General features: G+C 39.3%; 3 protein-coding genes across 5 annotated transcripts; 1 reads left to right on the top strand and 2 right to left on the bottom strand.

Moving 5' to 3' along the window:
- Positions 1–761: 761 nt before the first annotated feature.
- LOC103698959 (sec-independent protein translocase protein TATB, chloroplastic-like) lies at positions 762–6,398 on the top strand. Of its 2 annotated transcripts, none has more exons than XM_026801799.2 (6): positions 762–1,012; positions 3,604–3,725; positions 5,085–5,144; positions 5,341–5,470; positions 5,706–5,828; positions 5,954–6,398. In XM_026801799.2, exons 1-6 carry the CDS (start codon positions 799–801, stop codon positions 6,064–6,066), a joined length of 762 nt encoding a protein of 253 aa, XP_026657600.1. In that variant the 5' UTR covers positions 762–798; the 3' UTR covers positions 6,067–6,398. The 2 variants fall into 2 exon arrangements, with proteins under 2 accessions (XP_026657600.1, XP_008779231.1); XM_008781009.3 differs by having other exon boundaries at positions 5,951–6,398.
- Positions 6,399–6,950: 552 nt separating this feature from the next.
- LOC103698966 (N6-adenosine-methyltransferase non-catalytic subunit MTB-like) lies at positions 6,951–14,016 on the bottom strand. Its single transcript, XM_008781016.4, has 7 exons — positions 13,840–14,016; positions 10,286–12,834; positions 10,031–10,114; positions 9,560–9,664; positions 9,319–9,427; positions 7,624–7,775; positions 6,951–7,491 (listed from the first exon to the last, which is right to left on the bottom strand). Exons 2-7 carry the CDS (start codon positions 12,791–12,793, stop codon positions 7,177–7,179), a joined length of 3,273 nt encoding a protein of 1,090 aa, XP_008779238.2. The 5' UTR covers positions 12,794–12,834; positions 13,840–14,016; the 3' UTR covers positions 6,951–7,176.
- Positions 14,017–15,677: 1,661 nt separating this feature from the next.
- On the bottom strand, positions 15,678–22,641 carry LOC103698972 (ATG8-interacting protein 1-like). 2 transcript variants are annotated; one of them, XM_008781027.3, is made up of 4 exons: positions 22,480–22,641; positions 20,139–20,975; positions 16,144–16,199; positions 15,678–16,055 (listed from the first exon to the last, which is right to left on the bottom strand). In XM_008781027.3, the coding sequence occupies exons 2-3, from the start codon at positions 20,955–20,957 to the stop codon at positions 16,182–16,184; spliced, it is 837 nt and encodes a 278-aa protein (XP_008779249.2). In that variant the 5' UTR covers positions 20,958–20,975; positions 22,480–22,641; the 3' UTR covers positions 15,678–16,055; positions 16,144–16,181. The 2 variants fall into 2 exon arrangements, with proteins under 2 accessions (XP_008779249.2, XP_008779246.2); XM_008781024.3 differs by lacking the exon at positions 16,144–16,199 and having other exon boundaries at positions 22,480–22,640.
- Between the last annotated feature and the right edge of the window lie 2,148 nt (positions 22,642–24,789).

Below are 24,789 nucleotides of genomic sequence, written 5' to 3'. Positions count from 1 at the left end.
TACCTTAACTATCAGAGGATGCAATAACCATACGATAACGGCTGATCATACGCTAACTGCATGTTAATGATTCCTCATAATGCAGATGTGGCCATAATTGCACTGGTCGTGCATTTATAGTTAAACTAGTATAATCATTGCCGAAATCATAACTGCGTCTTTTTTAGTTATCCTCAGCGCTACTTCACACTTGCCCCGACTTGAATAGTACCTTAGTCAGTACCAAAGCCGTTCACCTCGGACCAAACCAAAGTTAGAAACTTCGGAACAACCCAAGATCAAGATAACCAATATTCTCCCCGTCAATACCATGCTAAAACCATTGCTAGAGGTGGCAATAGGTAGTGTTGGAGCCAAGTCAGGATACGTGTATTTGGCAAAATGCATTCATCTAAACTTGTAATATTTATTATATAAGTGGGAACAAACTAACTATGACATCATTTGCGAATTTCACAAAGGTAATGTGATGTCTAATTTGAGAGTGAGCGAAAGGTTCAGTAACTGATTTATCACAAGTTAAATGGTGATCGATATGGGTACAAAAAAAAAAAAAAAAAAAAAAAACAACATCCAATGGACCAAGATTCTAAATCCGAACTCAATCAGTTTAACAAACAAGGCCAGTCTATAACTACCAAAAAAGACAACAACAAAAAAAAAAGGCCAGTCTATCCGTGTTCGACACGAATCCCTTTTTTGAAGCCCACGGCCGATTTTAAGCCCACGGCCCATTTTATATTGGGTCAGGCCATGTAAAGGCACCTGCCATCTCTCGCTCCATCTCATACCCTCGCGATGGGCGCGGCCACCGCAATCCGAGCGCTCCGCTGCTGCCCCCATCGGACGACGCCTATCCTCCTCTCCTCATCTCCTCCCGTGCTCTCTTTGCGAACCCTAACCTCTCGCCACGCCCACGGCTCGATTCTCCGGCTGGGATTCCCCCCTCTTCCGCCGTGGATCGGTCTCAAGCACATCGGCGTCTCATTCCCGCGAGGTTATGGCCAGAGAGGTAGCCCCCGTCTTATTTTCCCTTGGTTTTATTTTCATTTTTGCGCGAAACCTTCGATTACATGGAAAAAATGGCTATAGATTTGATTTTTTCCCTCCTAAATAGGATATCCCTATATTTGGGGAAAACTGGTTTTATAATATTATGTCGACCTGCTTTATTTTCTTCGTTATTTGTTTTTCTACTTTCGTGAACAATTACCGTTGCACTGGAAAGAAAGAGCAGAAAGCGAAATTATTTAAGAATTTAGAAGCCGTAGTTTTAACAAATTAGGCTGCGAATTCACAAAGTGTCAGTTCAAATTCATGTTTCGATGCCTTATTTTTTATGCTCACGGACTACGGTTCAGTAATCTTATTTAGGACATGTTAAATGCAAGCAGGACTATGACTTGAGCCTCGAAAGGGAAGAGCTGGAGATCACCCGCTATTGATCGCCGCTTAGTTCCCCGAGGGATGTGGAAGTTGGTGATTGGATGAGCAGTAGGCATGGCGATCCCCGACTGCCACATCCCGGGTAAACTGAACGGGGATTGTTACCAGGTGATGTGTAGCAGTACTCACCTCAAGATCTATGCTGGAATTTTCTTTCCCCTGAAGTAAAGCCTCCTTAGTGAATTTTCATGGAAACATGGATTTATGAGTGTAAGAGACTTTGTTTAAGTTGGAGATAAATGTACTAAAGTAAGGAAAATGAATACGGAGTTGAAACTTTGGAGGTAGCTCCGCCAGTGTCAGACGAACTCCAATTCCACATAAGCATGATGCTCAAAGCTTCACCAAACCCATGTAAGCACCATTACTGTTATCAGGAAAATTTAGATTCTTAGAAGCAGATTCTGTGGAGAGAAAAAAAATGAGTTGCCTCTATATGATTTTGCAGAAACAAAAACTCGGCCATTTGGGTGAAATTATAAGGAGTGCAAAATCTTATTCATTGTGGCGTATGGGCAAGGTGATCTTCCTTTTGCACCAATGCTCATTCCACCTTGTTGTGGCTGCTTTACTATTGTTGCGTTGATTGTCAAATAGGATAGAGACTTGGGAATGCAAATTTAAGTAACATCACCAGATTGTTGCCTTCTAGTGTAGTCAAAAGGGTAAGTAAGGATGCAAGAGTCAGGGATTAACTCCTTATACACATTGGCATGAATAAGGAGTCATCATGCCGGATGAAGTTAGAGTGGCCTTAGAAAAATGGGATATAGTCATACGGTATGGTATGAAGTAACAATGGGACAGTTCATCGTATATTATAACATATAGTTCGCTAAGTTGCTTCAGATGTGCTGAACTTGTTCTTTTGGTAGCTAGGGGTCGAAGTGGATGGGAAATTGTTATGTTGCAATTGGCACAAATCTGAACCAAAAACTAGATACAACAATTAGATTCATATACAACCTCATGCTGTTGGCAGGTTGGGTTGGAGGTTCCTTTTCAGGGAAGGCTTGTGCTGGGTCCCTTTTTGGACAAGGTTCCAGTTTATCTAAGTTAATAGGAACAACCGGGACCTCATAACTAATTTTTATTGGGTTTATCTGACTTTTTCATGTCTAATCAGGTTGCTTTCTATTCTGTGCTTAATGTTCACCATTTCATTCCCTCCTGATTATTGCTTTTTTCTTAGCCTTAGTGTGATACTTGATTCATGGGTTCGAATTTCAACTATGAGTTGGATCGGACAGAGTTTGGCTGCTTCCGCTCCAACCACTTTCACCTCTATTAGTAACTTGATCTGCAAATGTTGGTTGCCACAAATATGTTATGTTTACTCCCAAAAGATCATGAAAAGTCAACTAGGATGGAGCCCCTGATAACTCATTGAACCTGATATTTGAAGTGATGCCCCTGCCAGTGGAATATCCTATATCACTCTTCACAAATCACCCAACTTATTCTTAACAAGGCCAGTTTTATGGTACTTTGTGAACACTAGTTTAAGTAGAAGTTGCCGGATCGTAAGTAGTTTAATGATTGCGTAACAGTTTTAAGAGCTAGGTTTTCTAATAGTTCAGGAGAGACTACTTTGTTTTTCGTAGAAAAGATGTTTTAGCCATTACTGGATTATGCTTAATTACCATCCGTTTTGTGCTTTCAGTGATTCCTCTCTGAGATTTATTTTTCTGAAATTGGTTCTTGCCAATTGGATGTAGCCTTTATGGCTAATTAAATATCTCGGGGTCCACTGTTCACTGTATCATTTACAAATATTCTCTGTGATCTATAACATTGCTTTTTAAAGTTGCTGTTTTTCTGCATATTAAATCATTCCGTGCAATGAGAGTCCTATTCACAAACATTTTTTCTTGAATTTTTTTCTTGCAGTGGTCCAGTTGATATAGGGTGTGATTTTTCACTTTCTTTTTTCTTCTTCACTTGTTCTATTTCATTCTTTGACCTTTTCCCGTGGCAGGCTTGTTGCACTTCCATACTATTCCATCTCATTGCTGAGTTACTATTATCTACTTTTACCAGAACATTTCAGTCTTTGTGTCATGCCCTCATTATCTACCTTTTTTTATATAATACTTGTTGGATAATTTACCATAATATTTATCTGATGTATTTGATTCTTCTATATCTGTGCTGCAGAAAAGAAGGGTAAATATCGTGGTAAAGTTGTTTATGCTTCTTTGTTTGGTGTTGGAGCCCCGGAAGCGCTGGTTATTGGAGTGGTGGCTTTGCTGGTCTTCGGTCCTAAAGGACTAGCCGAAGTAAGCTCCTTCCTGTGTAAAATAGAAACATGTTTTCTAGTTTTTATGTTATGATGCATATGATTTCATTTGTGGATGTAAAGGATTGTTGGTCTATTAGTGGCACTGAAAGAAGTGGAAATTGATCTTGGTGCACTTAATGTACAAGTAAAGCTGATTTCTGGCTAGTTGAATAGTACTATGTTGGTCAGAACAGAGTGGTATAGAGTACAGTAACTTGTTAGCAAAAGCGGTTTGGCTGAATAATTTGCTGCCATGTAAGCTATAGCATGGTCCAAGTCTCGATATTGTAGAGAAAAATCACGGATTTTATTCACTTAGGGGATTAGAGAATCTTAATAAAGATGTAGAAGCTAATTCAAGATCATTGATTAATAGAAACACCTCCTTGATGTACCTCAGTAAATCATGAAGATCTGTCTAAAGGAGAAAAGGAGAAACATGTGATGATGCCTTGATAGTATCATTGAAGGTGAGAATTGTTGGCGCCAATTTGATGTTTGGATTCATGGTTCGTTAGTTGTTGTTGGATTCTATAGATTGCCTTCTCCTTGAGGATATATTGCGACGGCACCGCCATATGGTAGCATGTTGATTACTAAAATCATGATCTATGTACAACTTTGTCCTTGGTAAAGGTAACTATGAGGTTTTTGGTATGTGATTTGAACATCTCCCACCTGAATATTGTGATTGTGATTCAAGTGCAGAGCTTTTCAGTAGCTCTTCTTGCTGAGGCTTGAAACAGCATGAGGTAATATATCAATAATTGAGTTTTCAAGTTCATAACCTTGGATGTGCATGAATGGTGAAACATGTTCGAATGGTAGCCTCTAATAGATATGATGGAGCTTGGGCATATGCCTTATTTCATGCTTGTGTTTTGTTTCTTACATAGTTGATTTTTCAGAACTTTAAGATGTTTACCCTTTTTGAATTCCTTTCTTTCATTTATTCAGGAGCTTTAGATTTTCAAATTTAAATTCTAGACCTCATAATGCATCTATGTTGTTTGCATATCACCAGTAACACTTATTTGAGTAGTCCTTTTTGTTTTTATCCTGCTCGATCAATACAAATAAGAAAACACATTTGTTTTGAGTAGATTACATTCTTATGTTCATTATAAAGCTAAAAAAGAAAATACAGTAATTTAGGTTGTTTACTTTATCTGCAAAAGGAAAGAAAATTAGGCATGATGGATTGCATAACCAAAAAAAAGGGGAGAAAAAAGAAAAGTGAATCTGCACATTAAGTAACTGCCCAATTGTCCTTTCCCAACTACGGTTAAATGCAAGATTTATTTTTCCTTGGTCCAACCTATATATTCAGTCTCTCAAACAGGTTAATTAAATGCAGGTGGCACGCAACTTGGGAAAGACTTTGCGAGCTTTCCAGCCAACACTAAAAGAGCTTCAGGTTGGTTAAAACTGGTCTAATTTTTCCACATGCTTTTAGTTACGTAATAAATAGGATAGATCTACTGGCAAAAATGATAAGCTATCAAAATGTCCGAAAAATGGAAACAGCTTTGCAGAAAATTAGACTCCATAGCAGCATTATCTTATGTGCAATCAAGGGGCATATTATCAGGTTAGTGATTCTTATGCTGCAGGAAGTGTCAAAGGAATTCAAGAGCACCCTTGAACGGGAGATAGGACTTGATGAAGTTGCATCTTCTACAAATTACAACAGCAAGCCCACTCCAAATGTGAATGAAAATCAAAGAGCTGTATTTGACACAAGTAAACGCAAAGATATTTTTCGATGCCTAATATAGTAGGATGGATAGTTAATGATCTTTTTACCTCTGAAGCAAAAAAAAAAAGAAGAAGAAGAAAAAGATTGGGAAGGCATCAATATCTCAAATTTTCTGGAAAAAGTCGCATCATATGTTCTTTTGCTGTGTATCACTTCAAAACATTGGTTTTCTTCTTGTTTGTTTTGTATCTTTGAATAACGCAAACTAGTTCTATGCAGATGGCAAGCCTTCAGCCGGACCATACACCAGTGAAGAGCTTCTGAAAATCACAGAAGACCAGCAGTCTGCATCTACTACAAGAACCCAAACAGAAGCGCCCACTTCTGAAGAACAACCACAAGGTTTGGCGTTATAATAATAATGATCACTTGGTGCCACTGAAATGAAGCATGTGATTTTGCCTTCAATTTTGTGTCTCTTTGTTGTTCATCCATGTGATGAAGATTAACGTGTCACATGACAGCAGCATCATCAACGTCAGAAGTTGCAGCTGCCAATCCGTCAGAAACTACAGCTTCTGCTGCTTCAGAAACTGCTGCTCAAGTACCTTCATATGAGAAGGCAGAGAATGATGGATAATAATTTCGGCAGGCATCATCATAGCAAGCAATTGGTCGAGAGGACAGCAGTTTTCCCAGATTAAATATGTGAGCTAAAAGTTTAGAACTTTCTGGTGAGTGAATTTTGTACTCCTTGCATCGATCATCTTTTTGTATATCGAGACGTGGAGATGGGCATGGCACCAATAATGGTTCAGAGTTTTAAAGCTAGCTGGGATATGTAATGCATCATTTCCCTCACGAGCAGCAAGTGTTGTATGATTATTTTACATTGTTAAGAATCATCTGAGAAAATCTGATAATCTGTCATCCGTGGATTAATATGTAATTTATGAGGAACAGAATCACATATGTTGCATCCAATGGAGCATGGTAATCACTTTTCAGGTAAACAGTCATTTGTTTAGGCCGCATCCATGAGCATGCCAATAATGCGATAGCAGATCTGTGGGCTAAATATGCCATCGCGCATTCTACCGTACTAAAATCTTATAAACGAAGATCAAATGACTGTAATTAGATTTGAGCGAAAATGTAGCAAGGGTCGTTTGAGCGAAAATGTAGAAAAATGGGATTCTATAATGTCTTAATGATTCTATAATGTCTCACCACTGCCTGTTCCCCGTTCCATGATTTAATTCAGCGAATAAAATACTGTTCATCCAGTACAGCTGCAACTCGGAATCTTCACAGATACAAAGAAAACTCAATCCTCACTATTACATAGCTCTATTTGTGGCTCTGAAAGACGCTTGCGCAATTAGACGATGGCTTCTTCGAAATTGTATAAAAATAAAATCTTCTATGGTTTGAAACATTTCATTTGATAATAATAATATATTATGGCTTACCACCTCCTAGAAGCTATTGGGCAGAGACTCCCTCATTTGTAATTCCTGCTACTGCTGCTGAACCTGTAAGAATCAATTTCATTCAATAATACGGAGCTGATACAAGGCCTTTCCCTCGTAATGTATCAAAAAATAATGAGAAAAAATTGCATAGTCTTGCATTACAACTACAAGGGATTGATCGCTCGGTGAGACTCAAACTCATGATAATCACCGCTTGCTTGTGCACAAGTATTGAACCCAAAACCTTAAAAAATTCCATTGTCAGGCCCTTTCAATCATCCCAATTGGGAAGGATTCCAAGGAAGAGCATTCGCTGGGTCCAAACCCAAAGCATCCTGATAAAACCCAGAGAAGGGCACAGATGTGGCCGCCTGTGGGGAATTTCCCATACATCTTCTGTTGTTAGAATTGCTACTGGGCATCAGAGGTATGGGTTGCAGCAACTGGTTCTTTGGGGGAGGTGATTTGGGCCGCAAGCTTTCTATGTCTGGGGTTGTCTGCACAAGATGAGGAGCTTCAGGTGGTGGATTCCGGCCTCCACCTCCTTGCCAAACATTTCCATCTTTACCGGCAAAATTCCTGATATATGCCTGCAGTATAGGAATCATGTCATCAGAATTGCATACAAACACAATCCTCGCCTATTCAAGCACAAATTCAGAGAATTTGGTATCTAAAAGATGAAAAACAAAGAGCGTCACCGAAAGCAAGCGATTTCATACCTCAGAATTAAAATTTGATGATGATAATCCCTTCCCTACTGTAAGCCAACCTGAACGAATATTATGGTCATCACCGAACAGTTCAAGCCTCCTCCTGCCCAGAGAAAAATGCTCAATGATCCTATACAAATCATCAGGCTTTTTTGTTGAACCTGCAATATAAATGACAAGAAAACAAGAAAAGAAATGGTTATTTACTCTAGAAATTTTGCTGGGAGCCCAAATATTTAAGTAGCAACAAGGAGGTATTTACAAAAAATAAACAAGACACAAAATAAAGATAATTTCTCACAGTTACGTGAAAGGGGAGCAAGGTTGGATATGCGGGGTTACAGAATAGGGAACCAATGGCCCTAGAGAATAACTGAAGAAAAAGTATCTTCAAGAATTTGTGGAGATGGAATCATGCTTTGATAATGGAATTTACTCTGAAAATGTTTTTGACAACACAACTATATCAGAATTCAAAATGGAGTAAAGGAGAGTACCAATTGCTAAAATTAGCAGGATAGTTTTATCCAGAATAAGAGGAACATGTTTGGGGCAAGGGTGGATGGTTAGCTTGAATAAATTTAGTCAACTAAAAATAAGTCTAAATGAACAAATTTGACTATTTTGGTCGAAAAATTTATCTGGGTGAAGAGGAATATGAAAGAAACTGCGCTTGTCAGCTTTCCTGAGATCCCAAAAGCAGCCTTTCTTTAAACTGCTTTATTTTGTGCCAAAAAGGATTGGATGAAATCTTGGTCAACTAAAAATAAGTCTAAATGAACATTTTGACTCTTTTGGTCGAAACAATTATCTGGGTGAAGAGGAATATGAAAGAAACTGCACTTGTCAACTTTCCTGAGATCCCCAAAGCAGCCTTTATATAACCTGCCTTATGTCGTGCCAAAAAGGTATGAATGAAATCTTGGTGAGAAATACTAGACAAGAGCCTCATGAATTCCAAGGCAGACTAAGAATTTCCAAAGCACGTTTGGCACCAAACACAGAAGGTTGGATGTCCTACTGACATGTCTTAAGTGCTCGTATTAACCCTCTTGAGGACCTCAATAAGAATACAGGTGAAGCTGAAGATCATCAAGATCAACATAGAGGATTGAGGAAAAGATGGTCCAAAATAAATGCATGCCTAGAATAATCAAAAAAATCCAAACAGCTTGGCGAGTGTTGGCGAATAAATGCATGCCGAGAATAATCAAAAAACTCCAAACCGCTTGGCGAGTGTTGGCAAATCAACGCAAATTGTAGAAATAAAACCTTTGCCAGGAATGGAATTTCCTGACATAATTCATCCAGTTTGGCAAATAACTTGCTAAATATACAAAAGCTTTCTTAGCAGGTTATCGTGTTCTAGTTTTACACGGGTATGTGCAAAATCTAGGGCCAGAATAACCCAATCCATGCAAGCAATTTGAACTGGTAATGAATGACCACACATGCACATCAATACCCATTCATCGCAGCACAGGCACCATTGCTCTTAAAATGAATTTTGACCAAATGAATAAATCCATGGAAAATAAGAAAAACAGTTATAGAACAACTTCTAACTTGTAAGTATGCAATTTATATTCATGATGATGGTATTTTTATTCGTCAATTTAATGAATCGAATGACCACCAGAGATGAGCAAATATCCAAAAATTGAAATTTCGAATATATATTCTCCGAAAGCAGAAAATACTAACCATAAGCAGGTTCTTCAGCTATTATCACATCTGTGTCAATATTGGCATGAATGATATGCCCATCTGTGCTACGACGAACAGTTCCTCTTATGCCCATCAAGCAGTGTTCCTACTCAATTTAAAAAGAAAAAAAAATGATTATTTTATTTAGTAGACAATGCAAAGACAGCTAGCCTAGGAAGAAGCTGGAATTTGAAATATATAGACAAAGAATAAACCTGTATACCAAATGTTCACTAACCTTCGAGTGCTGACACAGAGTGTGAGAATCATGCCTCAAGGCAGGAGTTGCATTTGTTTTGTTGGTTTTCACCCAACAAATATCCTCACATCTCCGAAATCCCCACTATATATATAAAAAAGGATAACAGGTTATAACCCCCATGAAAAATGGTCAATCATTGAACGACTGAAACTACACTGTCATATTCTCTCTGTTGTTTCCCCCTCCCTGTAATGCAACTTGGAAGAATAAAACCCTCTGCACAAGACTTTGCCACAATATCCCATAAAGCTCAAGTGCGTCACACTTTCCAATAGGCTATTGCCTGTTATCATCACGTCAACCACATTGCTCTCCCCCTTCCAAAAATTGGACCAAAATTTGGGAAGAGTGTTGCAATCATAGTATTACTCAAATTGGTAACAAGATCAAAACTGGATCTTCTAATTAGCATACAAAGTAGGAGAATACCGAACTAAAGTGGCATACCTTCTTTAAACACTGACGGCCCTGTTCAAGTCCCACACCATCACCAACCCATAGGAAGATAAATGAAGGAGTGTCAGCTATTGCCTGACAACATGAACAGAGAAGGCTTAGGAACAAGAGTAAAATTCAGCACAGTCAGAATTACTAGGTGTGCCAATTAAGACACTTAAAGCATGCATACAGGAAATATCAAATAAAGAGCAAGCATATCACTTAATAAACACAAGAGATGAGCACAAAGATAAAAAAGCACACCTCGATCGTCAAATTCATTATCTCTTCAAATGTCCAGTACTCCATGTGGTCAGTAACACCAGGAGCTCGATGAACATATTCCTCCCATGGAGGATCCACAAGAATAACATCGAACTTTGTGCCAAAAAACTCGGGAGAGAGTACATGTTCACGCAGGTCACACTTATAGTACATGGGTGGGGAAGCAGACTTGGCAACAATTTCATCTTTCTTCTGTATTAGTTCCCTCAGCTTTGGATAGTCTTCCACCACACTAGTGAGCTCCAGCTCTCTGATGAAATTCTGCGGTCTCATACCAGTGTCAACAAAATTTTGAGAGTAATCATTTTGCTCTCCCCTTGAAGGACCTTTAGAAGGCCCACTATTTCTTTGTGGACCCCAACTGCTAGGTGCTTTATCTTGTGGCATCCCACGGCCACCTAGTCCCATCGCATTAAGACCAGGGCCTGACATGTTAGCGGGTACTCCTCTTCCTGGGCCTGGCTGATTGAAGTACATGCCATGATTAGGGCCAGTTCCCATATTAGGTGCAAACCTAGGTCCTCCAGGCCCAGGTGGATGAATTGGAGAAAGGCTGGGAGGGACAGCTAGCATATTCATATCAACACCTCGAGCTCCAGGCCAAATGAGCGGTCCTGGAAATGGGGGAATGAAAACACCAGGGGGAATTGGTGGGCCAGGTAAGTGCGGCATATTTGGTCCAATTGACTGCATTGGTCCTGGCAGCAAGCCAAGATGACCAAATGAAGGGCCCATCATAGACAATGGAATTGCATCCCGTTGAGCATCCCTCCCAGTTAGCCTTCCCCTTCCTCCTCTTGCAGGCCTGCCCCCTTTTGGTCCCTGTTGTGGAGGCCTATTAACAGAACCTGATCCCTGAATATTCCCAAATGGATGCTGTGAATCATTGCTTTGGCTCAGTCCTGTACGATTAAAATTTGTATCATCCCGTCCTCGTCCTTCTTTGGCATGAGAATCAAGAGAATTCCTTGTGGACATTTGATCCATAGGTGAACCGTGATCTTGGTATCTTACCTGTAATTCATCTCCATAGCCATATGCTATTTTACCCTTTTTCTCAGGTGGATAATCCCCTGTTCCAACATTTACTCCTGAAGTGACATCCTGCTGTGAACCCGGTTCAGCTGTCTGCCCAAAATGTATGGAAGAAGTCTCCTCTTTCCCAAAGTCAAGATTCTTGTTGGGTTTGATCTCTATTGAATCAGAACTCTCATAAGCATTCCTAGAGGCTGATGACGCTTTTACACCATCCAGCCTGATTCTAGCAGCTTTTCTATAGCCAGGTTTGCTGTGAAGATTCTCACTGTCCACCATTTCTTGCTCACGCCATTGCAAATCCCACTCCTTGACATGACCAGATTCACTCTCCCTATCTTTGGAATCTTGCCTAGTCTGATTTCCTTTCCAGTGGTCTTTTGAAGCTTCCCAATCCCCATTTTCGTCATTCCAGCTCCTATCTTTTCCCTTGGAAGGCCTATCATCCTTGTACCCTTCTCTTTCCCATTCTCTACCCTTAAGCCCAATATTTCTTTCATCGTCAGATTCTGAATAGCCTCGGTTATGGTCATCCTGCTCCCTACGACGCCTTCCACTTCTCTCAGGTGTTCGTGACCTTTTGGTATATCTAACTTCCCTCCCAATTCTCTCTCTCATCTCTCCATCCCTAGTAACAGACCCTTCCTGGCTTTGAACTTCATCATGACTGCCATATGCTGAGTCTTGTTGTTGTCTATATTTCTCAGATTTCTGCTCATGTGGTTCGCTGATGCTATACTTGCGGGAATTCTCATTTCCTGCCACCTCAGCTGATCTTTCGAACACCCTTCTCCAGTTATCATCTTCATGTACATCTGGCCTAGCTTCATAAGGTGCACTGACTGACATATTATCTTCATCTTGACCAATTAATCTTCCCCTACTTCTATAAGTTTCTCTATCTTCTCTTTTCTCTTCCCTGGTACTGGACCTGAAACCCTTATCAGCACTAGAATCCACAACCTTACATTTGGAGTCACTTAATTCATTTCCATGATCCTGCTTTCGATCCCTAGCAAACCCATGCTTACTATGGTCAGCAGCTTTCCCACCTTTTGAATCAGATTCCTCCACAAAACTACTTTCAGAAGGTTTCATGATTGATTTCCTAGAAGAATGCCTCTCATTCTCTTCATACCTGCTTCTCCTCTCTGATTCTATTTCCCAATACCCTTCACTCGATCTCTTTTCACTTCTCTCATCCGGATTCTTTCTTGGAGTTTTGGTATGTGATTCTCTTTTCCTGTCATACTCACTTTCATCTCCACTGCTTGAGCTGATTGACTTTTTCCTAGCATCATTCCTATCTCCAGAGATTCTTTTCCTTCCACTATCCCGTTTCTGAGCTTCTTTTACACTACTGTGCTTCTGTGACTTGCTTGACCGATGCTTCCTCTCATCGGTGCCTTCCCGGTCTTCATTTTGTTCAGTTTTACCGTACCTAACATCCATACTTTCATCTAGATTCTGCTACATGCGACTCCATCAGAATTCTGATGCATAATTGCACAAATTGACAGTTAATTGAAATCAATTCTAGCCCTAATAACTTTTACATCACAAATAACAACAAATTTCCTAGTAGATACACCCCATCCTGTTGCCACAATGAAACTGAGAAAACTAAAATGAATTATAATAACAAGATCCATAATTTTTAAATACTAGCAAAACGGCAGCATACGCGGCAAAGATCCAAAAATCACGACGCCAGCAACTCTCCCCTTGAATTCAGACCACCGTGACACACAAAAAGAGAGAAATCTTTAATGTATGGGTCTTCTATAATGCAATTATTACTATTTCAATTACTTGACCGGCAGGTTCCCGATCATCATACTTTAGACACTTATTTCCTGATTTAATGGGTGATTTGTCTTAGTATCCTTTTTTTTCTTTTGATTTCCTAGATTAGCAGGGTGGTTGAACAAAGGGAATTTATAATCAGTGAGAGAAATATCAATGAATAATGCATTCTTTTGCGCTTCGAACCGAGGGTTTTCCTTGGAAGAGGGAATTAAACATGTTTCTTCCTGCAACTATTATCCCTCTCAGAGATCGATTGTATCAAAGGTGCGCAAAGAGGCGCTTCAAAGCCGATCCGGGTTAGGTTTCCAATCCCGACCTTTGAGCCAGCTTATTGCTAAAACTAAAGTTAGGGTTAGGGTTTAGGCTTTTTGTCGGAGCCCTCCTGGCCCTAAAGAAGGTGATTTCTTGGGCGACGCCGAGGTCGAAGAAGGCGGAGCGGGTTATGAGGACGAAGAGGTGTGACAGGCTCCAATTGAGGGTGCGGACGAGGGCGGAAGTGGGGCCGAGATAGGGCGGAGGGGCAGGGTGGCGAGGATCGGAGAAAGAATGATGGTGGAGGTTGGAGACAGAACGACGGCGACGCCGCAGGAGGAGGGGGTGAGGGAGGAGGCAAAGCAAGAAGAGAGAGAGAGAGAGAGAGAGAGAGAGAGAGAGAGAAGAGAAGGGAGAGGTAGAAGGAGAGGACTTACCAGTTACTCGGGGGGTCGGTGGCTGCCGGCGACAGCTCCTCGCGGCAGCGGACGGGGAAGAGGTGGGGACTCGGGAGGGAGGGATCTCCCCTCTGTGTCTCCGGGCGGGTGGAGGCTGTAAAAACGAGGTAAAAATATCGGGTTAATAAAACATCGTGGAGGATTCGATCAGACCCCAGCCCGATCTGATAAATGAGTCGGCTTCTCAACCGCAGTAAGAATGTTGGATATGAGAGAGAGAGAGAGAGCATAACAGCTCCAGCCCCTCTTGACTTCTGTTTTTTTTTTAGATTTTTTTTTTATGAATACCATCCTCAATATAAAATTTTACATAAATATTTTTTAAAAATTAATATTTTTATATATATTCTGATAAAATATTTGTTTTACTATATTATTTTTACTCACGCCATTTAGTACCGTTAAAAAAATTAATGGTTTCAAATTAAGATGGTTAAAATATTTTTAATAGTAAATATATAAAAAAAATATTTATAAGACGATCTGAACGATAAAAAGTAATTTCAAAATTTTATTTTATTTTTAATTAAAATAAATATAATTTTTATTAATAGAATTAGAAAAATCGGTATTCGTGCAAAAACAATATTTTATAAAAATATAGAAATAAATATAAATTTTAAAAAATATTTATATAAATTTAAATTTTTAGGAAGATATTTATATAAAAAATTCTTTTTTATTTTTTTTTAACTAGATTGTTGCTTTCACTCTGTCCAGACTGACACGTGGAAGTGGAAGATGCTCTCGGCCAAAAAAAGGGTGGAAGATGCTCCGTCCGGGCTTCACAGGGCACAGGATGTTTGGGAGACGCACGTGGGGAAGAGGCACGGATTGCTTTGAATTTTTTTTGTATTATTTATATAAATTAATAAGCTATACCAATAATTTTGGCTAATTTACGGTTTATATAACACTTTCCCAGTACAGTGAGCGAAAATGGGAATGGAAGGGCTATTGTTTCGTATACATGATGCACACCGGTTCCTCTCTGCCCTTCCCCCCTTCCCATTGAGTGTCAGTTTTTTCAAGTACAGTTTTCTCCCAACTTTTTATTTCAAAACCTAAAACAGTGAACGCACTTGGTGCGAAAGGACCGTCGTGAAGTCTCCACTCACCTCAACATAAAATAAAATAAAATACAAAAAGAAAAAGACTATCGCGAAGTATTGCTTCATCGGGAGGACGTTTATTCATGACCGTTGTGTTTCTACTGAAGTCGTAAACAGTCCTCTGCACTTCAGCTGCGGACCAACCATATTATATTCTTGAGACCACAGGTTTCCATGTCGAAAAATCCTTCCGCACAATGAACCAAAATTATTATTTTTAAATTAAATTAATGTACAAACCAAAAATAATTTATTTTAAGTAAATTCAGATTTGATATAAATAAATTTAAATTATAAACCGGATAGCCTATCTATCCCTGCTTAACTTTAACATATTTAATCCATTTTGACCACTTTAATAATTAAATATTAAGCCTGTTTAATACCTATCTAATCCATTTAAAATCTACCTAATCCAATTTTGTTTTACTTAATCCAACCTGCTCAATATATATAATCCATTTACATCTATATACCCTAACTTCACCTATTTAATAAATAGATTAAATTCAAATCTAAATATTTGACTTAATGAATAGATCGGATTGACAAATTTTTAATCCAACCAATTACCACCCTCGGTAACAATCAAAGAATCACGCCGTCCAGTAATCATGTCCCCGCTGTCTTCTGAACCTATTGTTATCAATCAATCTCCTAGGTTTAACTTACAACATCCGTCCGTCGAGATAAGAAATAACATGATTGCAGCATAACGTCCAACTGGAACTGGATTATTTACTGACTTTTTATATACAGCTTTCTCATATTTACATATTCAAAATACTACTTAGAGTTTACATATCCACACAACATGCAACAACACCATCTGAAAAGCCAGTCGCATCTAACACAATCATGGCAATCCTACCAGAGGCACAATAGTAATTATATTCCCAAAGCTCCCTGCAAACCCTGTGCCCTCTTTACCCTACTAATATTTTTTCGTCAACATCATTATTGACATCAGCTAACATCTCAACGGTTGAATACAGCATTACCACAGATCTGTGGACCGTGTTCATGTTCACCTACCAGAATGTCTTTAAACCGGCTAACTGGTCCTGATTTCCAGCCTACACCCTGTTGCATCAAAAGTTGTCGAGACTAAATAAGATTCAACTTAATGGCAAGAGAACTTGACATAAGACTGATAAAAACTTGTATTCACCATTTACTGCAACATAGAGCATGCTGACTTGAGAGAGCTCAGAATTGCCCTATTTTCTTAATATAAAAAAGTGTGTCAATAGTAGATGAATAATTAATGACATGTAAAACATTTAATAAAGTAATGCAGCCACAAAACAAACAGAAACAATACATAAGTCAGGAGGAGGAAAACTTGGACTTACGAATACTCACCATCAATTTATTGCAAATGCTGATCAGTGGGGGAAAAAAAAATCAAACCAAAAAGCAGTTCATTATCCCTAGAGATTAACTAATCATTCATTTATTCGGATTAACTGTTTTGAAAAACCAAACTCATTATCACAAGTCAGCATCACTCAACCAAAATAATTCACAATAATCTGGCACGCATTCCAAATTTGAGCACATAGTTTATGATATCTAGCTCAAAAATCAAGGCAGTAAACCTGCAAATTTGATGAATGATGGTGTTATATTGCCACATGGAGATCCACAAAGTGATCTATCTTGTCCACATGCAATCCAGATATTAAATTGCAAAAAATGCTAAAATAAAGAACAGCCAGTGTTGCTATAATCAAGAGATTGCAATGCAAGTCCTAAACAGTATAGAGAGAGAAGGTTGCAGAGCATGAGGAGCACTAGAGAGTAGCAATAAGCCAATAACAACCGCAATAAGCATCGCAGGGGGAGCCACGAGGCAAAAGGGGGCGGTAGTTACTTGCCCACCTCCCCAGTATCTTGGATTTCAACTCTAGATATCTTATAAGAGGAAAGAGAGAGAGAATAAAAATCCAAGGGATGGCTGCCTAAATTTTTGGGTTTTGTTTAGGATATAATGAAACCAGAAAGCTCGCCAACTCATAGAGGCTTCTTTCTCAAATTTGAGCAAGGTTTCTAGAGCTGAAAATAGGTTTGCAATCTCAGACAGTAGCCCTTGGTACAGGATGTACTGTACCATATCAATAGGGTATTGAGACTCGGTATGCCTCCCGTATAGGGTGTCGGTACCAAGGTATATACCGTACCGACACTTGGTAAGGGATGTACCGGTTGCGCACCGGTACAGGGTCTGATAGTAGGTTTGCAAACCTTGGCTGCAATAGTTTTTCTTACTCTTTGTCCAGGTATTTTAGGAAATACTGGGTCTAAGAATTAACTAACAAAAAGAGCATTTTAAGTGGACCAACACCTTTCCATGAATAATTAATTTAATTTAGGACTGTAAAATCCTTTCCAAATAAGGATTTCAAGTCCGCCTAGAAGGCATATTTTGATCTGTCTTTATCCTTTAGTTTATTTTGTTATGCTTTAATGGGCAAGTTACAGGAGGCTGGATTAAGGTAAGCATGTAAGTTTTATTACAATTTATTTTATTCCTATCTCAACCACCGATGACCATAAAACTCAACTATCAGCCTCTATATATTTTGCACGTTTCCTGTAAGCCATCACCAGCAGCTTCTACACCACACAAATATAGCATAGATTCTGCTTTTCTAACAAACACGAATAATACCAGAATTTCCTCTTGAAGATTAGGTGGCCATAGATATCCATAGATTTGACTTACTCCATATGCTAGGCTTAATAGATGACACATAGGTCCAAGAACAGTGGTGAGCACTACAGAAAATAATTAGACAGGTGAGGATTGACCGGTAAGATGCTACTAGACATCTTAGCATGTCACACTTACCCACCATCCAAAAAAACTTCCACTGGCTAGACCAATCTCTTTAAAAAGAGGATTGAATCATACAATCATAACAGATGGACAAAAACAAGGCACTTGCAGGTCATTGTTTATTTCTCCAAAAGGAAATGCTTATAAGATACATCAAAATCAAAACTAAACATTTTCAGATATATCGCAATAAAAACTATGATATTTTTTTGATGCAAATAAGCTAATATACAATCCATATGACCAAGGTTATGAAAAGCACTAGAGCAGCTTCTAGGTATTCACATATGTTTCACATATTCTACTATATAATGCTAACTCCCCTACTGTGACCATGGGCGAGGCATGTCTGACAGTCCACATTTTCTCACCCGCTTTTCCCATCTCACGAGGTAATTTAGAACAAGTTGACGAGCTTGATTATATCTATTCTATTATAAAATGCCAACCCCCTATTGTAACTGTGCATGAGGCATGTCTAACTGTCAACTTTTCCTCACCCCACCTTTTCTCATCCTGCACATTTCCTCGTACAGCTTCTCCCTATCGCATGTTCTATCTGTACTTTTCCTTTTCTTCATGTGGCTGTTAGCCAGAAGGTCAGATGTTCAAGTCCTACTAGCATCCATGATTTATTCAAGTATTTTTTTATTAGAAAAATAAAACAAGACATACATTGCACGTGCCACATTCTAGTATTTCAGGAATCAAACAGAGTTGCTAAAGCATCTGACTAAAGGAATAAGAGAAAATTTACACAATTTGATTTATTGACAGGAAAAGCAAAAAAAAAAAAAAAAGGAAAAGGAAAAGGAGTTTGTTATCAAGCACATCATTGAATAAATTCAAGTGACAAGCATAAGACCTAATGTTAAAACTTTATGTAACAACTGAATTATTGCTATATAATTATAAGCATAAGAGGAAGTCTGCAATACAGGAAAAGAAAAATAGAAGGCATGATCAGATAGACATTTAAGAAATTTTTTAAAAAATGAGTAAAATAGTAAAAGACAAGAGCCACATTTGTACCAAACTGCAACTTAAAATGTTAATCTGATGATACAGTCAATTCCTACATAAGAGAATGCATGCTATACACATCTTGACAACCTCCCCAAGCCAAGAACCTGACAGAAAATATAGAAATTGGGAGAATTAAGGAGGAATTACAGGCTTCCATATAGACATGTCAAACCTCAGAAGTGTTGACAGCATGTGCCACTGAGTCCATCAGAATGTAAAACGATGAGTTACTAAGTAAATAACAATAAGAAAGTATCATTTAGATATTTATAGAATAACCACTTGCATTATTTGGGAGGATAGAAAAAAAAGAGGAAAACAAAAAGAATAGAGGCAAGATATCAAAGGAGGCACCACATGCTTCTCCTAAACAAGTTAAACCTCAGGCAGAACTTAAAAGTATTTTACAAGCCTTTAAGTTAACCAGCCACCTGATAGTTAGCAGTGTCTAGAAGAATTCAACAATAATAATGCTAATTTTTGGTGGAGACCATGCCATATTGTCAAACGAACAGAAATATACCACTTAAACAACTTCAAAAAAGTACTGAGGTGTTAAAAAGTGCATTTACGAGTTAAAATCATATCAAGCATTAAGAATGAAGACTGTCAGAACTCGAGTGCTTTAGTCATGCTAGATCAGGTTATATCATGATGATATACGTCAAGCAAATATCCCATTTGACACTAAACCATCAAATACTGTCAGAACTCGAGTGCTTTAGTCATGCTAGATCAGGTTATATCATGATGATATACGTCAAGCAAATATCCCATTTGACACTAAACCATCAAATACTGTGCTTTTCTGTGTTCTTTCTTTTATTTTCTCTCTACGATCATCAAGCTCTCATTTTTCTTCTTGAACATCTTGTTTGGGGCGAAGGTTGTAACATGATCGATTCAAAATTGTCATAAATTTACTCATGGTTCATGAACAGTTCGTTTATTTTCTTTTCATTCATTCACAAGATAGAATTAGGTAGCTTAACTATCTCCCCTGTTTCTCAGGTTTTTTCCTGCTTCTCCAATAGGGCACCCCTCTTGACAATAAGATTCCTCGCTACAATGCCCGCACAACACAACATGGCACTCATATATGACACATGAAAAAAAGGCCTCAGTTAACTTATCATTAGGGTTAACCGAATGCAATTTTAGACTTGACTAAGGTGTTTGTGTGACTACAAAGGGATGTTTGAAAGAATATTAGGACAACGAACATTTCAAGTTGAAAAGGTAATAGTTAAATTGATGAGCACATCATGGCATAAATTCTTGAAAGAAAACCAACATACCTCACTGTTGATTCTAAAGTGTAATTTAAATTGCTGAATCTGCAACTTCTCTCGCTTCCAACGTTGTCCCAAAATCACAAGCCCCATCATAGCAGCAGCCACAAAGACAGACCAAAATGTGTTCGTTTCTTTCACATGATTATACAGAAGTACTGCCTTCCTCTTCCACCATGCTTCACATGGAAGGTAAGAGGCATCTTCTTTGTTTTCTTCGCTCCGCTCTGAAGCATTTGTAAAATTTGGAGAATCTGGATTTTGGTAAGAAGGATTATTGGGCTTGGCAATGTCAGAGCTCTCACTACAGATAATCGAGCTACTTGTATCTGTTTCTGCATGGTAAGCATCAAGTATAACTGAATCTTCACCAACCAAGCTCAAATCTTGTAATGACTTGCCCTCCCCAAACTCCATATCACTGACAGACAGACCCTTTCCATTGTCAAAGAAGAACTGAAAACCATGTAGGCTGTCATCAGACTTATCCTTGCAACTTTCTTTATGGGTCTTGTTGGGCCCATTACCATACTCTTCAGCATGGCTTACATCTTGATCCCTGAATTCATTGTCAATTTCACTGTAGTCAGGTTCTATTGGAAATTTCTCATGTTTGCTTGGTGGGAAACCAAAGTGACTGGACATGAACATTGTTTCAGGAAATTCTGGTTCATTATTGTCAAAGTCCTGAGTTATACTCTCATCTGTTGGCTCATATTGTTTTGGACCAGGTGCAGCAGCATACATGGATGCTGTGAGAGAAACAACCTCCCAGTCAGCTCCATGGAGAGAGGTCTCCTTGTCCTCTTTCTTGTTGTGTGCCATTTTTCCAAAACTCAAGCTCTAACATAAAACCAGGCATATTGGAGTCAGACTTGCAAATACAAATAAGGTGAAATAAAAAACTAGATGCTTATCAAAACCCGGTAGATAGAGATGAACACTTATTTCAATTAATATGTCAGCAGAAACCCAACTCAATCAAGAAATTATCAGCTAATACATAAAAGAAATATCGGATCATTGTGACTATCGCGTACCAGAGATGCAGGGAGTAAACAAAAAAAATCCTAAAATAAAAGAATTGTTGTATTAACTGGAAAACCAAATAAGAAATTTCCATCAACTTTTTGTCAAAGGTAAAAATCAGAGAAGGAACTTAAATAGAACAATCAAAAAGCAGCAACAAATGCATTTACCATCTAAGTTTAAAATAACCATGCAGTTAGATCCCACAAGCTAAAAATATCATATTCCCCTATACCTTATAAAATGATAAAGATAAACAAGCAATAAAAGTACTTATCCCATCAAATTGAGTAATATATAGCAACAAATACTTCCCTTTCTACCAGGTTTGGACTCCATTTGGGCTTAGGTTTGATATGCCCTGTTCTAAGGTGTTGCGGTTACTTGGGTTGCTTTGGGTTCTGCTTTTGGATGTAACTAACCCAATGGTTGCACTTTCTTTTACCTGTTCTTCTTTTTCTTAAGAACAAATATATCTTTTAGCTGTTTTTCTTAAGAACATATACATCTTTTACCTGTTTTTTACTTGGGTTGCTTTGGGTTCTGCTTGTGGATGTAACTAGCCAATGGTTGCGCTTTCTTTTACCTGTTTTTCTTTTTCTTAAGAACATATATATCTTCTACATAGACAAACCATAAAGAAAAAATGGCGCATACATATAAAACCGGGAAGAAAAACTTGAGACAATGAATTCTAAATTGCTACCCAAAACTCAACATGGCACTCCTGTCGAAGGTTACACCTTTTCAAGTGAAAAACACACAGGAGACAAATAAACAAAAAAAGATTTTTGAGTTCTGGTAAATGAACTAAGAAAACATAAATAACGTATCTTATAATGCAAAGCTCCCAAAAAAAACTCTCTCTCAAAAACAAAGAGAGAGAGAGAGAGAGAGAGAGAGATTTATAAATTTTTAGAGCACAAAATCACACAAGTATAGATATATAGAAAGAACAAAGCGTCGTCCATAAGAACCATGTAAATAGAATATCAGAATAAAAACCTAATTTAAGAACCATGTTCTAAGAAGATCATCTTTTCTGCGTATAGAAACCCACAGTTAAATTAAAAACAAATCCCCTAAGATACCTTCACGCAGATCAAATACGGTTATTCAAACCAATCCAACCAAGCTGAAAGAATAATCAAAAAAAAAAAACAGTCAGATAACCTAAAGATTTCATCTACAAACCAAAACAAAACCGATCAAACCCTAAATTATATGAAGATAACCCAGAAAAGAAAAATCGAAAGATTAATTTGAAACAACATCGATCAAAATCCGTTCAATTGAATCCAAGAACGTTTCAGAGTACCTCAAAGAGAAATCCTCTCCGTGTCGGCAATAAAAGGGGCAGGAGATGGAAGAAGAAGACGGAGTTTCCCCTGCAAACCCCGAGGCAAAGGAAAACCTCCCGACAAAGCTACGGGATTCCCAGTGGCATTTTAACCGGGACCTTAGATGGACACGTGCAGTCCACGTGAGACGAAGCTGGAGTCTTTTCTTTCCCCAAAGCACAGTTTATAACTAATCAAGTCCGAGCCCAATATTGGAAGTGGATAGCTGAACCTAGGGATGGCAAAATATGATTCGACCCGTCAATCCGACTCATGTTCGATCCACCATAAATAGATTTGGATTTAGCCTAAACAGGTTCGGGTCATAAACAAGTTGATCTGTTTAACCTATTTATTAATTGGGTCGGATACAGATTTTAGATATCTGACCCATTTAACCTGTATAACCCGTTTAATAACCTGTTTAATATATGGGTCAGATTGGATAAGGGCCACGGCCTACAGCCCACAAAGACCCGTCAGGCCGTCCCCTGTTTAAAACCTTCTCTCCAAGTTCACCAGGGCTGCTGGGCATCGCTGCGCTTTTTTTTCGGTTTGGTTCAACCTGAACCCACCCTCAAGCCCGCTGCCTCCGACCCCTCCGACGGCGCCGCCGACCCCTCCTGCCTCCCCGACCTCTTCTTCCGCCCCTGCAAGCCGGCCTCTAGCCTCCTCCCTCCCCTCCCGGCGATTCGTCGCCGAGCTAGTCGCCGCCCCGGTCTTGCTCCTTCGTCGGCACCCACGAGTATGTCGCCCACGAGGTCGCCACCTGCCGCTCCCACAATCCCATGGCAGCGCTGCGTCCTCCTCTACGAGCTTCTCTACGGCCGGACCCCCTTTGCTGGGATCCTAACTCTAGATCTCCTCCAAGGATTCGGATCTTTGCGAGGTATGAAACCCTAACTCTAGATCTCCTCCAAGGATCTGGATCATCCCTTCGTCCGTGATCTTTTGCGAAGCCATGGCATTTGGGTTCCCGGGGCGCGATCTCCGCGGGGGCTTGGGGTTCGGAGCCAGATGCTGCCGTTGCCGAACCGATCGGAGCCCGCCGGCGACGAAAGAGGAGCCGCGACGACCGGAGGTCTACTGAAGCGGTGAAGCAGAGGACCCATCTCGCCTCTCCCATCTCCTCCGATCGGTGAACCGATCGGTGAAGCCCGACGACGGGCACAATTGTTGAAATTTTTTAAGCTGCCGAGGTCCCCGAGCACAATTGTTAAACGGGTCGGGTCGAGTTAGGTAGGTGGGGATGGGTTGGGCAGTTTATTAAACATGTTAAACAGGTCGGGTCGGGTTACCTGTTTAATAAACAGATCGGATTCAGGTTGTAATTTCTGACCTATTTAATAAACAGGTCAGGTTCAGATTTATGATTTTCTGACCCGACCTATATCTGACCCGACCCGTTGATGTCTGACCCGACCCGATTGTCACCCCTAGCTGAACCGGTTTCGGACACAATTCAAAGAGAAGAGAGAGAGAGAGAGAGAGAGAGAGAGAGAGACAAGGCCGAGACCAGCACCAAGAGGGAACCGCTTTTCGATAGTGAAGGAAAAAGAACCTACCCCCACACAGCTGAACTTGCGGAACCCACATCATTATCAGAAAAGCAAGGTGTCAATTATAATCCGTCTCGGATCACCTACTTGTCTGAGCTTCTACTACCGAAAGAACAAGTCGATGAATTACTATTTTTTCCTGCTTTTCCATGATTCTTTTATACCAAAGTCTACAATCTCGATATTGAATACCATGTTAGTATTTTACCAATTTGGTAAAATATAGTCGATATGGTATGATATGCATCATATACTAAAATAATTTTTTAGCCATTTTTTTTATTTTTTATCATGGTTCTTCTTATATAGTTCGCATCTTAGTGTGCCTTAATATATATCGGTACATCTTAGTACGGAATAGTACAGGATGATACAAGATTTGTACCATTTTAAAGTTGAGTTTCGTACCAATTTTTTTTTATATATGGTACACCCTTGGACTGATGGTATGGAGTGGTACGGCAAATCTTAGTTTATACCATAATATATAGCAAACCCTGAATCCAAACCTAAACTCAATTAAAATTCTATATCTGGACCTAATATTAGAGCGGAAGAAGACCGAGTATTGAATCACGTTTTGGGTAGAACTCGGTTATTTGTTACATTTTTAGTATTATAGATTGTGTTGGGGGAAAAACCCCAAGTCATACCGTCACGGAGGCGCTCGGCCAACGGGCGCCGGCCAGAAAGGCGCTCGGCCAAAGAGTGCCAACCGGAAAGGCGCTC

Source organism: Phoenix dactylifera, chromosome 18, assembly GCF_009389715.1.
Source record: "Phoenix dactylifera cultivar Barhee BC4 chromosome 18, palm_55x_up_171113_PBpolish2nd_filt_p, whole genome shotgun sequence".
NCBI lineage: Eukaryota > Viridiplantae > Streptophyta > Magnoliopsida > Arecales > Arecaceae > Phoenix > Phoenix dactylifera.
This window is presented reverse-complemented; position numbering and strand designations above follow the sequence as displayed.